Source organism: Calliopsis andreniformis, chromosome 1 (genome assembly GCF_051401765.1).
Source record: "Calliopsis andreniformis isolate RMS-2024a chromosome 1, iyCalAndr_principal, whole genome shotgun sequence".
Lineage (NCBI taxonomy): Eukaryota > Metazoa > Arthropoda > Insecta > Hymenoptera > Andrenidae > Calliopsis > Calliopsis andreniformis.
In genome coordinates, this window is record NC_135062.1 from 4,646,239 (window position 1) to 4,666,950 (window position 20,712).

At 30.3% G+C, this 20,712-nt stretch overlaps 1 protein-coding gene across 1 annotated transcript in view; it reads right to left on the bottom strand.

Annotated features, from left to right (window-relative positions):
• LOC143183297 (neural-cadherin-like) overlaps nucleotides 1-20,712 on the bottom strand; it is a 387,170-nt gene that overhangs the window by 266,571 nt on the left and 99,887 nt on the right. Inside the window, exon 13 of the mRNA XM_076384825.1 lies at nucleotides 14,329-14,518. Coding sequence (XP_076240940.1) covers nucleotides 14,329-14,518 — 190 coding nt within the window. The remainder of the gene's footprint in view (nucleotides 1-14,328; nucleotides 14,519-20,712) is intronic.

The following is a 20,712-nucleotide window of genomic DNA, read 5'->3' on the forward strand; positions in this document are numbered from 1 at the left end:
TCAGCTCCTTTATGCTCCTGTGAGTTTCGATAGTAAATGTTCTGGGACGAATGAATATGTTTTTTGGATATTCATTACTCAGAACCCTAAAGATATAATACGGGTCACAGTATAATCAGATAGTAAAATTAGTCAAGTGTTAATGTAAACATTGTAAATTAGCTAGCATTAATTACGGTAAGTCATTCCATTCCATTCTTTTTTTTTTTTTCAAATTGTTGTTGTTTTGGACAAATTGAAGCAATGTTTAAGCAATACAGAGTATACATGAATTATACTTTGTGACAAATTATTAATATATTTATTATCATTTTCAGAAAAAGACATTGACACTACAACTGGTCGGTCTCACCCGCATGTCGGGATTGCAGCGTCCAGCCACTATGGGCGGAACCTACCTTGAAAAATAACAAAAAGTATAACTGAGGAAATTAATTGGTACGTTGTTTCATCTCCAGCTTTCCAAATAAATTGCATACATTTTCGTACTTGAAGCATCAATTATAAAACAAACAGACGCAGTTCACACATTTAAAATTATTTTTTGAAATAGTTTTCCTCGTTTGCCATGCACTCATTTTCATCCCATTTTTCTAATGATACATCGCTTTCTTGTGAAACTGGCCTTTCGCCTCACTGAATCTAATGTAGTCGAACTATATCAGAATCACAGGTGTGGTCGATCACCTTTTTAACACAAAACAATTTTGTGCATCGTGTATTGTATTATATCCCCCAATATCAGAATAATGTACATAAACTCACCTCTCTTTCAAATACCACTAATACTGTAACTTGGTCGAAGAATTTTCAGACTTGCATAAAGCTTTAAGTGTAAGTTACAAGTTAAATAGATTGTTAGATCATCACTTGTCAATGCGATATCGACAACAGTCGATTGTTTGTTGTTTGTTGAGTTGTTTTTCTACATAAGACGCAGAGCCTTCTTATGCATCGGTTTTAAACTATCCAGACTAGCCGATCTCTCCTTGTGATCAAACGACCCCGGGCTTACCCTATGTGCTATTGTTCATTTACTACGTGAATTCTTAATGCAGAGTACAACGCGTCAACAAAAACGCACTTGAATAAAAAAAATCAAGAGTTTAATTCATGACTATGCTATATTTTAGCTCTCGCTATACCAAACCAGACATATGAGTGTTAATTTTATAACATTTTCTTAAGTATTTCCACATGCTACCAAGAAAAGAGATTCGGAACTTGCTATACCAAACCAGACATATGAGTGTTAATTTTATAATATTTTCTTAAATATTTCCACATGCTACCAAGAAACGAGATTCGGAACTTGCTGTACCAAACCAGACATATGAGTGTTAATTTTATAACATTTTCTTAAATATTTCCACATGCTACCAAGAAAAGAGATTAGGAACTTGCTATACCAAACCAGACATATAAGTGTTAATTTTATAACATTTTCTTAAATATTGCCACATGCTACCAAGAAAAGAGATTAGGAATTTGAAGAGTAAAAAAGTATGTCACATGTGTAGTAAAAGTAAGTAAATAGCAAAGGATACATTTAACAGTTTATGCGTTAAAGGGTATTGCACATACCTAAATAGGACCATGATATATAGTGAAGTAGTAAATTAAACTCTCGAATTCTTTTTCTTTTCTCATTAAGTGCGTTTTTATATTCATTATTATGTAATAGAATAAAATCATTTACAATACTTATTTTAGTATTGTAGTATTATAGCCTGGTCGATTTTGTGACCCTTCTATATCTTGGTCCGTGCTATAGTCACTTCAACGGTGTTGAATATTCATTAAACTGAGAGCAAACACTTAGTAGATGTGGATTTGAAAGATTAATATTTGTAGAACTAAGATGGCAATTCTCTATTTTAGTAATATATTCATTTGCTAAATGGTATTTCTCTACTTTAATAACATATCAATTTGCTCAATAGTAATTCTGTACTTTAATAACCTACCAGCTTGCTTCTTTCGTTCAGTCAATAATGTTTTTAAGCGGAGTCATAAACTTTTCTTTGATGTTTAACATCTTCATGTCACAGAAGCATGTACATATGTATTTTATCGACTGAATTTTCTCGAATGAATTCGCAAACAATTTCTGCTTCCTACTATAATTACATTATGTTAGAGTTCATAGTTTAACAGGTCTATCAAAAATATACATGTACCATGTACAATAAAAGTCGTCTCTATTTCAAACGATATTGATTTCCCACCTATATTTAGTGAACATTATTTATTAAGTTTAAAATTATTATACGCTATTAATTAAATGCCACGCATACAACATATTAAAATATTTTATATGTATAATTGAAGACATTAAAATATTAGTTATCAATTCATATTATCAATTGATATCATTTCATTCCATTATTGTAAACATCAAGTCCATTATTGTGTTAATTGGACTGCCTACGTATATAATATTGATTAATGTTCAACAAACTTATCAAATGAGAGGAACACAAAAAGTAAAAAGAACCGAGTACAGAAAAGGTATAAAAGTAATACCGCGCATTCACTGATCTCATTAAAAAGCGACTTTAAAATATTTTTGAAATGTGTACATTTTCTGAAAGTCATTTATCAAATGCTTTGAAATGGATATTCGCGCATTGTCAGTTTTATGATATTTTTTAAATCGCAAAAATTCCATGCGTGTACGCCCATCAATTCTTGTTAAATATCGAATCTACGGTAGACTTATTCATACTAAAATTTAATGCGTATTCACGTTACGGATTTATGCTAATCAGCAACGATGCATGAAAATAAAGAGCGCTTATACTGCAACGAGCACAAACAATTACCTGGTAAGCACAATTCTTTTCGCAATGTATGATATCAGTTTTTTCCAAACGTGCATACGTTTTCGTTTAAATGATGAACAATGATGGTGAAACATTTAATAAAGTGAACAATCGCAAATTAAAAGACAACTGCTTATGGCTAATCCAATTAAAGTTTGTAGCTTCGATAAAACGTGGTACGGAGAATAAAATGCAATCCTAAAATCGTAGGAATCGGTCAACGAGAACAATATTGACCAGGCTGAATGGTAAATTAGTTTCCAGTTTCCTGAATTCTACAATCCGCTTATGAAACTAGTTCAAAGGAAGGTCGTGATATTTTGAAGGCTTGCTTCCTCTGAATTTGCCTTGCATTGAGAATACATAAATGAATTACTTAAAGTTGTATGGCTTTTAATTTCACGCTTGTTGTCTCGTATTAATATCAATACCTACATTACAAAATTTCCTACATATAGAAATTTGAAACTAGTTTTTGCATATTATGTATGCGAATACTACCTATTAGTATCTCCTATAGGTACTACTTTTACTTTATACAGACTACACTGGGCTATTTAGAAATACACCGTTAATTTATACAACATAAATCTTTTTTGCAAAATGATAATGTCTTTTTATTCCATTCAGTCTTTCTCTTGCCCTATGCGTAGCAAAATTATGTCATTATTTATAATAGCTTTTTCATCGCCTGAGACAGTTGAAACCTTCACTATGGAAACGAAAGATATCTTATTTTATCAAAATACATTTCTTTATTTTAATCTAGTAGGCGTGGTAGCCACATTCGTACAAAATGCATTATAATTATCCTTGGCTTTCCTATTTTAGGTTGATAATATGTTAGCTAATCACAATTTAAATCTAGCGCGACGGAATGAGTGCGTGGAGACATGAGAGCGATACAAAAACGCAAAAAGAATTGCATGTGAAGGCAATAATACAGGTACAATCGAAAAACTGTGACATAGGAATCTGGTTTAATTGCAAACGTCCAATAGTTCAAGAGCTAATTAAAAAGAAATGTGCAATATCAATAGAACTTCGAAAAGAATAGCCAAAGCATAGAGCTCTTTTGCACAGCGATTCGTGAATCACGATTCAAATATGATGAACACCGACCGTTCATGTAATTAAATGGGGGCAGTCACACGCCATTTCTCGTGAGCTACAGAATTGTGATAGAATTTGAAAAAACTGGCAAAATTCATTGTTTAATACATGTGTGGGAAAAAATCGAATATAGAAGGGACTAAATATATTATTGGAGCTTTCATTCATTATTTTATGTATTCATATATTATCATAATAATCCTTATTTCTTAACCTATAAAAATTATATGTCGGAGTCCCTTTGAAGTTCTGTAAATAATATATGAAAAGCTTCTTTTTCTTCTTTTTACTATTAATCGAATGCACCCAATATTTTCTATTCACTTTCCTTGTTTTATTGTTTCTTTATGTATAGGTCAAATAGATAGAACTTCAATTTAATTCATTTTCTTGGAAAAGTCTTTGGTCAAAAACGCGTATGTCATGAACAAAAGACAAATTTAATACAATCACAAAACAGATTAATGATTCCTAGCTACGAAATTATATATACATTGAATGTAATTTGATTTACGCAAAATTATTTTCCACGTTAACGATTTCGTTAATCTGCGGTATATTTCGGAATCCAATGTCACTTCAAAGACAGGATATAGTAGATCGTTGAATTCATCATAACATCAGCTACAACAGTATGCAATCAAAAATATATGATTTCATTTTAAAAACTCAAAGTGAACTCGATTTTTTTTTTAAAGACAATTTTTTAGAAATTTTTAATATTGCAATTTGTATCTCATTTGAAGCTGAGCAACTTATGTTGGAAACAATTTATTTTTAAATTATCGGAAAACCTGAAAACTTAAGCGATATTTTGACGCGCGACTTTATTGCAATCATATGTCTGTCTTCGTTGTTTGTAATTGAGAAAACAAAGAAAAATATAGACATGAATCACGATTTAGGAATCAGTATACGAACGTGACACGCGACCCCGAATTGCTGTGTGTAAGAGATTTAACTGTTCGTATGAAACTTCATTGTGTTTTGTTGATACATGAGCAAGTAAAAAACATTCCAAGTTCATTAATTTATTAATTATGAACTCTAAATGTCGCCTGGAAATGACCCCTCTAAGTGGGAGCCATTTTAATATATGAAATAAGCTCAAGAACAAATTCAAAAACCACATTTTGAAATATTTGAGTGCACCGTGTAGGTCTACACAATTTACATATCTAGACCCCAGAGTCAGAGCATATTAGGTCCACTTGTTTTCCACATGACTTAACACACTTTGGCTCTAGGATCTAAATATAATTCTCAGATTATTTGAAAATGGCTAAATTTGGACTTTGCCTGCTTTGAAACTATCAGAATAATTCATTTAAAAAAATATAAAAAAATTAATAAAATGATGTCGATGTATATGCATAAATAACCGAAAAGTATTATCTTACATACTTTCTTTCTTCAAATTATGCTAATACTTAGTTAAATTGGCACAGCCCTTCTTAAGGCGTACACTACGTTTTCTTGATTAAGCAGTTTCCTCATAGCAAGAAAATTTTTCTAATTTCTGAGAGCAGTTCTTGCGCGGCGCGTTTGTACAATTTCATAGTAAATACAGCATGCGATACGGCAAAATGTTGTACGTGTTCGAGCTAATCTGCTATCCGAGACAAATTTACCGTCCTCGTGAAAAACGGCCCATTATACGAAATTTAGTTGCACGTAATATAATGTAGATACACGCATCAAATATGCTAACGAAATATATTACGCGTTATAAATCTCACCGTTCCGCGCGGACAGTTTTACGTTTCAACACAGAAAATGGTTGCGCGACAGAACAGCCAATAATGGAGTAATCATTACAGAATTTATCGTCGAACGTAGCAGCATAAAGGTGCCGACAACTGTAATCGGTTTTTTCAATGTACAAACGATGCATAACTATCAACAATGGATGCACCAAACAGAGAAAGAAATGCTACAGCAGTAATTCCAGGAAGGACATTTGCTTTTTTATGCAAATGAATCTTGATACTTCAATGTTAACGAGATTCAACTGGAAATATATTACACCCTTGCAAGAATGTTGATACGCACAATATCGACGATCTTGTGGGGTGTTTTCTTTTATTGATCCTCTAAAACCTTAATAAAAAGTTGTTGAAAAGAAAAAGAAAAAATTTCTATTTGCGAAACCACGTGAAAATTTTCCAGACCTCTGTTGTTTCAAATTCAAATTAAAATAAATTTACATATTAGTTACGTATACAATTAATTAAAAATGAAAAATTTTTGACTTGTGCCCCATTTCCCGCAGCAGTGTGCTATGTATAAGATGTTTGTTTTTCGAGTAAGCATTTTACCTGTATACCATGAATTTATAGAATAAATGAATATTTTTTAACTAAGCATGAGAACTATGTGTCTACGGAGCATTATTTTTAAATAATTATTCGAACGAAAAATGATCTTTAATTAGAAGTAATTTAAGAAAACATATGTATATTAATCCACTATATTTGTTAGAAAAAAAGATTTGTGCTAAAATAATGCTAACATTGTGTTTCTGGTACATTTTACATGAATAGATGCTTGTTAACATAGTTTAACAAATGTCCACTAGCTTTTCTTATTTTTCGTACGGATAACAAATTTTTCCTCATGAAAATGTGTGACAGGAAATGTGTAAGTTTAAATAAATTAAAGTAAATGTGTACTATGACATTGCGGAAATGCATGTGACAAAGCAAACCTCTACCCGTCAAAATCACTGGACTAAATAGGGAACATGCAAAACGCACCACCAGAAGATCTAAAAACCCCTACACACACTGAAACATGTTACGATACATGTTTTCACTCTGAAGTTTTATGATGCAAGTTGTAACGTATACAGATTGATATAAACAATAAAAAATAAGACCAAAAAGGTGGTTAATTGAAAGAAAGAGAATTTCCAATTCTACATTATTAACACTAGAATTACGGAGGTTAAAGTATGCCTATTTTTAATCGTATACCAAAATTGCAGGTTTATAGAAATAACATTTATTTATGTTTTTTAATTGTATAATCTATGTAGAAAACAAGATGTATGTACGTAAAGTATAATTGTACCCAACATGATAGCTCCCATATTTATAGTGTTAAAAAAAAAAATAGAAGTAAACAAGACCAGTGATTATAAAAATCGTTTCCTTAATTTACATAATAGGCAAAAATCATTAGCCATAAATATATATGTGTGACGTTCAGTCTCTCAAACTAAATATGCAATATTGATGCCATTCTCCACAGATATTATTGAAATGGCCTACTTTAATTGTCTTACCCCATACATGTATCTTTCGCTGTCCATAATCTTTTTTTCGACAGACAATTTATATACAGAAGTATTCGAATATGATTTATTGTGTTTTAATGTGAAATTGTATCACTGTTCATACATTGTTCATTAAAAATAAAGAACAGGGTATATTATTACTTTGATTATTCATTTGAGATATTATTGATTTTACAAATTTGCTAATTTATGTTGAGTAGGTAGTATTATTCAGGAATTGTAATATTTATCAAATAGATAATAAAAGTTTGAACAGGATTTATAGTACGAACGAGAACCATTCGTTATTTTTAAACAGTTATTCATGAAATATCATTCCATTTATTAGTTTTAATTTAACTCACATACGAACAGACAGAATTCTAAATTCTAATTAAGGTTATGGAGTTACCTTTTGTGTCTCTCCAAAATGAAAAATTTCAATTTTTCTGTTTGGAATAGGAAGGTAATAAATTTAATAAACTTTATAACAATAGGAGGTCTCAGTTTCGGATCTGTTCTTTTGCAATTCTAATATTTATTCTAATAGCTTCTTCTAATTTAATCGAAATTTCCATTACTTCTAAATCAGTTTGAATATCCTCGTAATTATTCCAAAGTAAATAATTTGTAGTCTTATATTTATTAAAACCTGTTTCCTTTCTGAGGTCCGGACATGCTTACGAATCCAGTGACACATCTTTGCAAACACTTTAGATAAAACGAGTTCTACAATTGGAACTAGCTGTGTTATCTATTCAGTTCAAGATATAAAGTAGTGGTGAAAGGTGAATAGTTCACGGAGGTTTATCTCCCAGTTTCCTAAGTGCAAGGATGCATCGACAAAGTGCAATCGCACATTTAGTTTTAGGATTCAATTGGATATATCCTTACAAGCACGTACGTTCTTCTTGGAATATCATGAGCATAAAAATGTCTATCTAATTATTTTATCTGCGTGAAAATTGTTCTATAGAATTATTTCAAGAACTATCAATCGTACTAAATAAATATATTCATTTTCATAAAAATCTTGGAAAGGTGGAAATGAATTACGAAATTTTTCATTTCGTAAAGAAAATTAAAAAAGAAATTTATACTGAGTACTCTATTTATGAACACAATCTTTTTAACAATGATAAATTAAAAACGTTTCGTAAATTACGCGTCTTGAAAGCACTGTATTTTAACAATTTTATACACAGAATAATCAGAAAAATGAATGGGTGTGAAAAAAATATGCAAATATATTTCAGAGTACAATTGCGCGTTCCAAATTCTAAAGGCTCGCATTAAACAATTACTTGAAACATTATCAAGTTTCCTCCTTGTTTAATTAAGGAAAAGGTAATAAAAAATCACATTTTCTACAGGAATATAAGCTCTAAGTTTACATTGATTACTTGATTTAATAAATTATAAGCACCAATTTCATATTTGAAAATATTTAACCCGGATATAAATTGAATAACACTGAAAGCTTTTTCATAAATTTTTGAAGTATAGTAATTACAGATCAGAATTGTTCGTGAAACGAAACGTTTTATGTAAGAATGAGTTATCAAAACTGCTTGAAATAAATTTAATATCTATGTACATCGTTGTTGCTCTCTCGTTTTATGCATGGTAGAATATTTTCCTACGATGGTGCATCAAACTTTAAAAAATATTAAATTCTATTTGAAGAGAATCTAGCAATATTTCCGTCAAATTGATAGCGAATTTGTTAGTTTATTTTAGCTGTTATTAAATTTGTTTTTAGACGAGTTTTTCATTTCCTTCTGAAACTTTTAATATTTGAAGAAATTTTATTAGGTGATTGTAACATTGACGATAGAATGCCGTTTTTCTCCATATTTCATACACTAAAAAATAATAAACATTCACGACTAAAAATAAACTTGCAACATAAAGACAATGTTAAGAAATTATTTATAAATATTAGTGTATTATTTCAAATATTACATGCATAATATGTGCTTCCAGTTTGGAGAGTAAAAATATTTCTATTTTATTTTGAAGTTAATATTATATTTCATAACATTCCCTAATATCCCATCATCATAATTTATATTTATGTTTTCGACTCTACTGAAATAACTTTGATTATAAAAAGCTACCGAAGATTATGATGTTACTGAATTATTAAAGATATAAAACTCGTTTTATTACAGCCAAATTAAAAATTAAGATTCTTTTTTTATACGTACAAATTTAAAAAGTTTGTCAAACTTCCATTAAATCACGATTTGAGAATCTAATCTCAATCCTAGTGCACTCTTGTCGTGAATACGCGGAATAATCGAAACCCTTAATGAGAGAAAATGTAGGTCATCAAGATCCGATTAATTGAGGTTCTACTGTATCTTCCAATATTCATCGTAAAGTCTAATTTGACTCTACAATTTGAGAAAAAAGTAATTTATAGATATGGAAGCCTCATCCCATTACTTAAAAGTTCATAACATAATCAACATATGAGTAGTCGTATTGCAAATAATATCATATCATAAATTTTAAAATAGTATGCAAAGAAATCAATGGATATGTACAAAGTATGTAGGTATATTATTGTACTTATATGTTACTTTTTAAATTCTTTAAAAAATCATTAAATGAAATACAAATCGCATTAAAAAAAATCCTTAAGAAAGATGTCCCAATAAATACTACCTTATACTTATTGCATAAATTCATTCAATTATTTTAGGTGTGGTTTAACCTGTAAATCGTTCCAGTTTGGAACATAATATTACTTAGCACATATTTTATTGTAGAAAAATATTTATATACATGAAATATGATAAACTAAAATATACAAGTAATTCCAATGTCTCCATTACTATTACTTTCAAAATAGCCATGTCCCTATGACTATTCACCAACGATTTTTAATATACATATATCTTTCAACAATTAAAATATGTATTTCAACAATAAAAATTATCGCCTCTTTATTAATACCATTTTGTAGTTAAAAAATCGCAATTTCTTACTATCAAACTGCTCTTTCATTTTTTAATATCAATCTTTAAAAACCAAACACACATAAATGTGTATTATGCTATGGTAATATGTAAATCCAAATCATAATTTGATAATAAAATTTCTTATGCACCATTTTTTATACACTACATTTCTATTAAGCTGTTTCCTTACTGTGACACCCTCAAAACTAGTGAAATCTTTGGAAATTAATTATAGAAAAACTACAAATGCAAACTACATTGCAATCGTCGGTCACGCCATAGCAAATACAATCTAATTTATAAAAAAAATTTGTTTTTCTATATCAAATCAACCAGACGCACACCGATCAAAATCATAAATGTACACCGTGCCGAACAACGGTATTGGACATGAAGTTACATAACTTCAACAAGTATTAATACTTTTCTGTAAAGTTTTCAATGTATATTTATTTAGACGGATATTAATAAATTATCAGAAATGAATAAAATCCTATTTGTAGTTCTTCCAAAACCCGTTAAATAAGGTAAGTAAAGTGACAGCGATTCGAACACTAGTAGTCTTAGGGATATGTACCCTACCCTAGGTAGGTACTTCAAACTTTCCTGCACCCCGTTTCAAATCACGATAGCTTATATATAATTCCCTTACACTGAGTTTGACAAATTTCACATACTTCGAAATATTAATCATCATAGTTGCGATTGCTAGTCAGTAGTGTTTTGCATTCGATGGAAAACAGCAAACAATTGGATTAGGCGGTGACCTGTGCATCAATGTCGCCGCGTTCCTTGTGAAAAGTTGGGAAAACGTGATCAATTGGCTTGCTCCCTAAGCACACGTGCGGAGTAATTTGCCGGGCAAACGTCATGCGACTGTAAATTCTACGCGACCCAGAGAATCACCACGTCACCGAAGGAATTGAATGCTGTGCTGCGGTGAACCAATGGATTTGCAACCGAATACGGAATTCTAAAGTGGGCCGAAGGAAACGGTCGTCACTTATTTACGGCACCGCCAAACGATCTGGCTTTGCGTACACACGATATGATTTCCAACGCTAGCTGGATGCTTAGATTTCCGAATGAATAATCGACACGTCGTGGTGTCTTTATTATATAATTTATCGGGCAGAAAGAATACATGGATTTTCGACCTTTTCATGGACTTATTTCATCTTCGTCACATTATTTAATAGCTTATCTTGGACCTCTTTAATACTCATGCGACGATATATCGACCCTTCTGCATATCAATTTCAGGGAAGCTCATGAATAATTATTTGAAAATTATGCCACGTAATTGCTTTATAAAATTTTACTCTCTAAAACGATATTGTATATCAAGCATTGTAGTGAGATAGATATCAATTTATGAACACACACAAAGAGGCTCATAGCGCCTTTAATGGAATCATTTTGTTTCAGGTTTCTGGTATAAGGCTCAGTTTGTTGAACTTCCAAGTTAGCACAGTAGTCGCATTTTGTTGTTCTATTTATTATTTATAGTTTATTAGTTTGTTTTTAAATGTTTTAATAGATCTTCTTTACAAAATGTTTGGCTGTAGGTAAGAAAAAATTTAAGATGAGATTCTAAACATAAAAATGAGGCGAAAACCAAGAATAACGAAGTCGTATTTGAACTGAAACAGTGGTTATTGTAGCCACCGATTTTACATTTCATGAGGTGTATAATTTAAGTCTTTGAAACCTACAAACTGAGGTTCTAAAACTGACATCAAACATTCGAAGCTTTAACATAAAAAGTCCTTCGAAAACTTCAGATCCAGTAAAGAAGTTAACAGTAATCATCTCATGTATCTTAATTAATGTAATTCATTTTTTAATTTAATTTCATTTGAGTTATCTATTCTTGTCTTTTTATCAATATTTTACTATCCCCTTGATTTTTAAAAGCAATCCCATTTCTGACGATTTTTACAAATATTCGCGTTCATTATCAGACTTTTTATTAAAAGATCTATTAACTGATTTTGAAGTTATCTCTACTATGATCTATTCCTTGACGAAAAGAAATATGTAAATGTTTCAAATAAAATCTTCCTTAAGATAAAAATACTGACCCTATACGTTATCGAATGTAATTTAAGTGTTCAGGACATTGTAGTCAAATGGAACTTTTCATATAAGAGACTGTACTTTGCTTACAATAAGTAGGAAACAAAAGACACCTATTTGTGCATACTCGTTAGTATAAGTATGTTAACACCCAATAATTTGCGTTATACATATTCAACGCAAAAATAAGTGTTACATTGAAAAAGTTTATATGCTGTTTCAATTTTAGCAGTTAATTTAATAGCACGATGATTTCAAGACTTATAGAAGTTAAAAGAATTCTTAAGATAAAGTTAGATATTGGCGGAGTTATTATTTAACAAAAATTCCAAATGAACGACGCAGGAGAAATTGGGGTACGTTTACTCAACTGAGAAGATTCCAATCTATAGGGGCAACAGTATAAAATATTTGTATTTTATTCTATAACTCTATAATTATATCCTATAATTTCTCACAATTCTGAATGAATTAATAAACGTTAAGTAAAACGATCTCTGAATTCGAATACGTTTTATATTTATGTGTAACGTGACTTTTTGATAGTGCTGTAAAAGAACTTTTAATACTCAAGTTTCGAGGACTGACAAGTTCAAAGAAAATTGAATATGTATAACGAAATCAAGTAATGAAAAATTCGTCAAAAGGAAAGCTGGACGAAACAAATATCAAAACTGTTACTTTTGCAGAAAAAGATTATCCTCCTTCGATTTTCAAACGAAAATACATTTTATATTTTCAATTGGGGACGTTATATAGACGAGAGTACAGAAAGGTACGCAAATATTGCATCTTTGGATAATTTTGAACATTTTGCGTCTTATTTGGCGCAAAATAATAGTATAATACTTTTAGTAAATTCTACTTTTCTCATTAGTTGGGCATTAAATTCAACAAACAGTTTAAAAAAGAGGCCAAACTTTCTTTCACAGTATCTAAGGAAATTAGATCGTACAGATAAAGAACGAAATGCAAGTATGTGTGCTAGACATAAAATGAAAACGCTGGATTTACGAAGAGGGCTAATAAAATAAAATTGTTTTAAACTTTACGTACAAAGTGAAGCCCATAAAATTTAAATTTTTTATTGCATAAATAAGCCCCAAAAATAAACACAAAGGGAATTATAAATCAAACTTACTTTTAATGAATTCCAATCATTCAAGTTTATTAACTTTTTATGAAGTGATTAATCACTCTTTTACGTTGATTGACATACAGCAGAAAGCAAAAAAACGATCTGTCATAAGCAGTTTCAAACATTCTAGAAATATCAATAGACAGCACGAATTTATTTTAAAAATTCCTTAGCTTTAAATAAAGATTTAGGGAATTAAAGTTAATAAATATTTTAGCTGTACAAAACTTATTACTGAAATGAATACTATTTAGGATACCAGATACATAACATGGCACGGACTTCTAGATAAGGTTCTCATCTGCCTTTGACCATTTGTGTTATTAAAAGTGTATTTTCAGCAGTATCGTTAAACTGAACTCTCTTTGAAATAAAGTTAGGGAGTCTAAAAGCTAGAGAACCTACAGTTTCACTGAATAAAGTGACTTATGCATCGCTTTTAAATGTAAAATACGTTCTACCTTCAATTTATGAAAGAATTCCTCTGATACTTCTGTACAAGAATTTTCTCACTGGATCTTTACGTAATTTTAAAATTGAGTAATATTATTTAAAAACCGAAAAGACATTTTAATATGTAAACAAAAAATTATTTGTTAATCTATATAAGTAGTTTCTCAGAAACTACTACTTTTACTATCAATATCCTTTTACTTCCCCTCCATCAATATTTTACATTTATTATATATTTATTTCTATACTTTTCATCCCGACAATAAATTTTTATTTGATTATCTTTGCAAAAAAGTTCAACAAGATTTAATAGACACCCTTCCCACCACAATTCCTTTACATTAAAGTGCGATTGCACCTACTGACTCAAATCTTATATTGTAAATCCTATCAATTTCGAACACCTACCTATTGCATTCAGATTAAGGACGGTCAGTTTGAGAAGATTTCGAGGAAATTTGATGATTTACATACCTGAATTCGGCTGTCCATTGCTGTTGGGCCGCGCCGATGGTGCACCATCCCTCGCCTCCACCTCCAACGCGTACGCTCCCTGCTTCTCACGATCGAAGATCACTTTGGTGAAGATTTCTCCGGTTTCCTTGGTGATCTCGAAGTAGTCTTTTCCTTCGTTCCTATCGCTGTCCACGACGTAATATTCCACCTAAAACAAAAATTAGCACATTAATCGTGAGGTACTGCATTTGGACGAAAGACAAATTACATAATCAAAGGGTATTTCATGAAAAATTAGTTGCTCACACTGTATGTTTAAAATTAGATAAACATCGATCCTTTAAATTCCATAAGAGGAATGATATACTTCTTACGGTTTTTGCTAGATATTCAGTGTTTCGTTCATGCATTCAAAGTGATGATGAAAACGAAATAACTTTCTTTTTAAATGAATAATCTTCGCCTGACACTGAAACTATTCAGCCTCTATGAATAGTTGCACGCTAACAGTAGTTCTGTATTAAATCAGTATAGACTGCCGAGCAATAAACTATATTTTTCGTACCTATACATGGGACGGATGAAGAATGCACTTTGTGTGCGACTTATAATGAAACACGATAAATATTGAATGTTTATACCCTATAAGCGCTTTAATTCTTTTTAATATTTATGTAAGAATAGATATTCATTTTTACAATGTTGTTAAAAATGACATTGGTTCACATGAGTCCGGACACGTATATAAATATTGTTGTAGGCTAGCAAGTAATACTGAACAGTGAATACATTTCTTAAAAATGAAATAAAGCATGTAACAATTAAATTACTGTACATTTTAAAATAAAATTTAAGTATTTCTTTAAGTAAGTTAAAAACATATTCATTAAAAATATTACTCCGCAAAATAGTGTCATTTATTCATTCTGTTATCAAAAGCGCTACGAAACAGTGATTCATCAGAGGCTAAAAGGTGCGAGTACGAAAAATATTAAGTTACTAATTGGTTACCGGAAATTCATAATATCCGGTAAATGCGACAAAGGTTTTGTTAATATTTCCTTCATTTTGTAACAATTTTGTTCTGAAAAAAGTTCATGAGTACAGAAAAGTAGTTAATAACTAATGTTTTACAAATCCTAATGTAAAATAAAGTAAAAAACGTCTTCAAATTATTCAAAAACACTCAAGTCATTACTGAAAGTTCGTTAAATGGGCCAGTTACTTAAGCAAAATATATTTCACTGTCAATTAAAGTAAATGTTAGATTGATATATAATTTTAATCAAATTTTATTACGAATTATTGTAGTTGGACTCAGTTTTTATAAAAAACCAATCTTGTATACCTTTTAAACTTTTATTGAAAATTGTAATTAAAAATTGTATAACTAAAATATTGAACATTCTAAACATTTAATCAAAGAAACTTGTCATAATTTTCTTTTTTCACACTAATAAATCTAAAATATAATTGCGAATGAAGGGTAAAGTATTTTTCAACATTCAGTTATTAAATTTTTCTCATACATTTATGGTTTCAGGCAAATATTCAAATTTGTCGTACAGCTTTTCCGCGGATTATGTCCCGTCTATATCCGCGTTCTCGTTTGTCAAAAAGCTTCAGGCTGACGCATATCAATATCGCACAGAACATTATCTCCTTTCACAATGTGCAAAATAAAAGGCAATGCTTCTAATTGCACAAATGAAAGAATATAATTATGAATTCTGCGAAAATGTTATTAAAATATAAACGAAATTAACAAAATATTAAGAAAGGCAACTATAGGCACCCTTTTTGTGATAAATAAATTAGAGAATACTTTGTGGTCCTAACCGAACAGATTTGCTTTAAACAAGGTGTCTCAGCACTGGTGTTATAAGCGGAAAGCCAGTGATTTTGCGTGAGAAAATAAGTAAAAAATATAGAATACATTTTTTTGATTTCGTGCTTCATTTTCGAGAAAGTTGAGTTTGAATTATGATCGGGTACAAGTGTTCGGAAGTACAGTTGTGGATGTTTGCAGAGTATACAGAGTAAGGGGAAAACTTTCGATCTGACCACTGATTGTATGTACGATAAATTAAAACGCTAGAAGCATTTCCCTTTCCCCATTTACCCCTCGAATGCCGAAAACTGCACCTCGATCAATTTGCACCTACTCAGATAAGATTCAACGTCAAGTTTCTCGAAAACAAGTTTTATCAAAAAATTTTATTCTACATTTTCGTCTTATTTTATCATGTAGAATCACCCCTTCCTGCTTGTATCACCAGTTCTGGGACATTCAGTTTATAAAATATAAAATAAAAATAAAAACTATACGAAGAAAAACAGACTATAAAGACAAAAGGTGCAATAAAAACGCAGAAAATAACAGCATCGAAGATGAAAAAGTAAGAATTGTCACTAAGTAAAACGTTAGTAATAGGTAAAAAATCTTGTCGCCAAATATGTAATAGAAAGAAACATTTTAGATATCAAAAGTTAAAAAATGTAATAAAGTTTTATCGAGTGATTCGTTAACCTAAAGCTCAATACACTTTTTTGGATAAAGAGGTACGTTAATAATCGCAACGTATCTTTGAAACTTCTATTAAACTGATGTATTTGAAGCAATAAGTTCTAAAAGGAAGAACGCCGCGCTCTGGTTGTGTGTTTTCCACCTATCCTGTCCATTTTTATCGAAACGGAAGGTAACTATTCATATTCGTGATATTCTGCTAAAGTTGAAAACTTCCTATATTTTTTCATTTAAATGAAAATCTATGAATAGGCACCAAAATAACGACGCCAACATAGGTGTTTGTTTGGAAAAAAGAATAGGAAGAAATATACAAGTTCTAACTTGGAGAATGCACAGGATACTAAAAAAATATTAAAATTAAATTATGAGAAGATTAGAATATTCAGCACAATAAGTAAATGAATAAAAATGGTATAATAAATAAAAATTTTCACTATATTACATTTTCAAAGTCTATGAGATTAAGATTGTATTTTTATCACATATAATCTGAATGGACTATAGACGATTAATGTTCGAAAATACTCCATTTTTATAAATTGTAACGTTGAGGTCTACCACTTTGTTGAATTTTCACATCCTGATACCATATTTTCAGATGCAAATACATACATCTATGCATACATACATATGTGAAGCATTTAGAATACTCTACAGTTCTGTTGTAAAATGGAGTAGGTTCCTAAACGCTCGAGAAGCCTCTTCCATGCATTCATCCAGCAAAGAGAGGTCAGCACCAAAGGTAAGAATCTTTTGATGAAAATTCAAGGTTTACAAAGCTGTGGTGCGGAAAAAAGCATGGACTCCTGACTACAACAGCGGGCATTGTGAATATGAACCATCGACCCTACATATACGTCATTGCGTGAGACATTACCATATTGTGCATTAAGGGATTACATTTACCCGGAAGCTTGGAAAAAGTACAATATAAAAAATTTCATTCACAATAAAAAGTATATCATATTTCTATTAAACAGTATATTGGTTGATTAGATCCTCCCACAGTTTCGTTAAAAAATTGTGAATAACTAAAGTAAATATCTGCAATAACAGAAAATAGACGTTCTTTGATTAATAAACACTCTCCAGTCGAAATGAAACATTTAAAAAAAAGAAAAATCGAAGACATTTCAGCACTTTGAGCGCCACGTTAAAATTCACTAAAAATTCCATCACAAGCACAGTAACTTCATTTTTAATCACTTCTAAAATCCGTTCAATTTTTTATTTTTTGTTGAACCATTTGGGCTAGCAAATGTTCAACTATCACAAATAATGTAGGGAAAGATTGTCAAATTTGAACTGCTGAAAACTGCTTTTACTTTAAACTAGTAACGAAATATGTATGTTTAATGTGTCCAAGATATAATACAAAAAGTTAAACAAGTTTTTAAAGTAATAATATCTTTTAATGAGAATATGTAAAAGTTTAGCTAATAACCTAGGAATTTGTGAAAGACATTTAGTTTAATTTCTATTTATACTTTCACAAAAACATATTTCTCAATTCTTAGTTTCTTTTCTAACACTTTACTTTATAGAATTCAAAATATTTCTCTTTTCATACATTTTCTCTTTTACGTTTCCTACACATTCCTCAATAAAATGGAACTTAGATAAGTAGGGGAGACTAGGGTCAAAAGTAACACGGGGCAGTTGTAACATATTAAACAATTTAAAATCTATCGTATCGATTATAATCGCAAATTTTGTATATACGATGCAAAACTATAATTTAAGTATACACATCCCATATTCTAACAAAACAAATAATTAATAAACAAACATATTTGAACGAAATGAGTTTTCGACACATTAAAGCAACATTCTCTTAATGTGTTAAAATTGTGACAGAATTATCCCTTATACAGGTAAATGCTTTTTTCTTTTTCTAATTTTCAATCTGAACCTTTTAAAGGAAATACTGATAGTTAATTAAAACTTTTAAATATGTTGTTATCGAAAATTTGTAATATAAGTTCAAAGGCAATGTCTTGAATAATTGTAACACTATCTATCAAAAATAATGCAACAATCTAGACTAATGTAAATTAAGGGGTGCAGTGCATGGAATGGAAGAATTGAGCACACAAAGAGTGCATCGGGTAACGTTATCTCTATTTTTGTGAAAATTGTGAAAACAAATAATTCACACCTACATACTAAAAATCCTTATCCTTTTTTCAAAACATCATTTATATTTAGTCTTTGATATGTATTCATTTTATAATTTAATTAATAAATAACTTCATTTCTTAAAGATAGGATGCTGTTAATTGAAATTTATTTATGATCTGATATTATGGAGTTTTCATCTTCCTATATCGTAATTTGCTACTATATGGACCTACAAACACTCTACGTAAACTCTTATGTTCGTTGTGTTAAAGTCAAAGTGTTACAGTTGACTTCAGCCTCCCCTACGTAGGTACCTATATGTATATGCATAATATTAATAATGAGTTTTACTCCGTTCTTAACTAAACAATTCTCTATTTTTTTCTCAGAAACATCAGAACTTTGTTGAAATATACATGTGCCTACGTACATTGCTTTAATCCTCTATTTTTCTTACAATTTTCCGAAATTCCGAACTATTTTTGTTGTATTCAATATCCAATTAAAACGAGAATAAAATGAATACGTAAACTGGAAATTGATGTAAACAGAAATTAACATTTTTTCGCGGCACGTTATTTACAATGAACCTATATAACACTTTGAATTACACTGTCGCTGTAGGTTTACGCGATTAAATTTAATTACGGTCTTTTGCAGTATAACAGTATTACAGAGTGCAAGAAAGTTACACGCGAGTGTTTCCATCACAGCCACGACTTTGACAAACGTAATTAAACCGCGTAAAATTAACGAAGTTCCGGCCAGTATAATATATACTACACACTTACCCTATTACAGTTATAATACTTATTAGGAGAAATTGAAATTGGCAACGTTTGTATTCTCATCGATTCCAATTAGGAGTTTCAATTATAAAGCTGCCATGATATTGAATATATTCTTTTCATAACTTTACTAGCAATAACTATAAACTATTACTCAAGAATAAATAACACACTACAATACAAGTTACAATTTTGTGTATTTTGTCAAGAGAATTGTATCTACCAATAGGTGCTAGATATTCTACAGTTAATGTGTATCAAAATCTAGAAATTGTGAGATGTATATAAGATGTTTCATTACTAATAATGCAACCGAGAAAGAGGCAATTCTTCATAAAACAGTAAACCAAAAATGAAAGTACGTTTTTTAGAAAATCGAGTTTGAAAATTTTTTCGAGTATTCGTGTATGTATCTACTAATTGTGAAATTTGAGCTATCAGACTTCTGTTTCTGCTCGTGTTTGTATTGATTAACATAGGCAATATGTCAATTATTCAAGATAACGTTCTCCTCACCGATTTTTTCGTACGTTTACTATTTTGTGTGTTGATGTATAGATTAAGAATTTGAAAGAAGTAATCGTCACTCTTCTCTCATTTTCGAGGTAACAATATCTCAAGTCTAAATGATTGAAGCTTGTGCGCATTCACGTCGGTCACAATATCATTTCAGCTGACAACCAATATTATAACAACCATTTATAACATAGGATGATTTGCCCAATAAATGAACACTTAAACTACACGTCCGTTAATGTTGATATTAAACAATCGTTATTAAATTTCCTGAATGGTATTACAGCAAACAACTTATTTCGATATTGAATTCAGACATCCTAGAATACAATTCTAGCAATATTTAATATGTATAGCTTTTACTAGAAGTATGGAATAGGATTAAATTAAAAATAAACCAAATGTCTAGTGAGTTAATGCTAATTTCTAATGAATAAACAAAGGCAC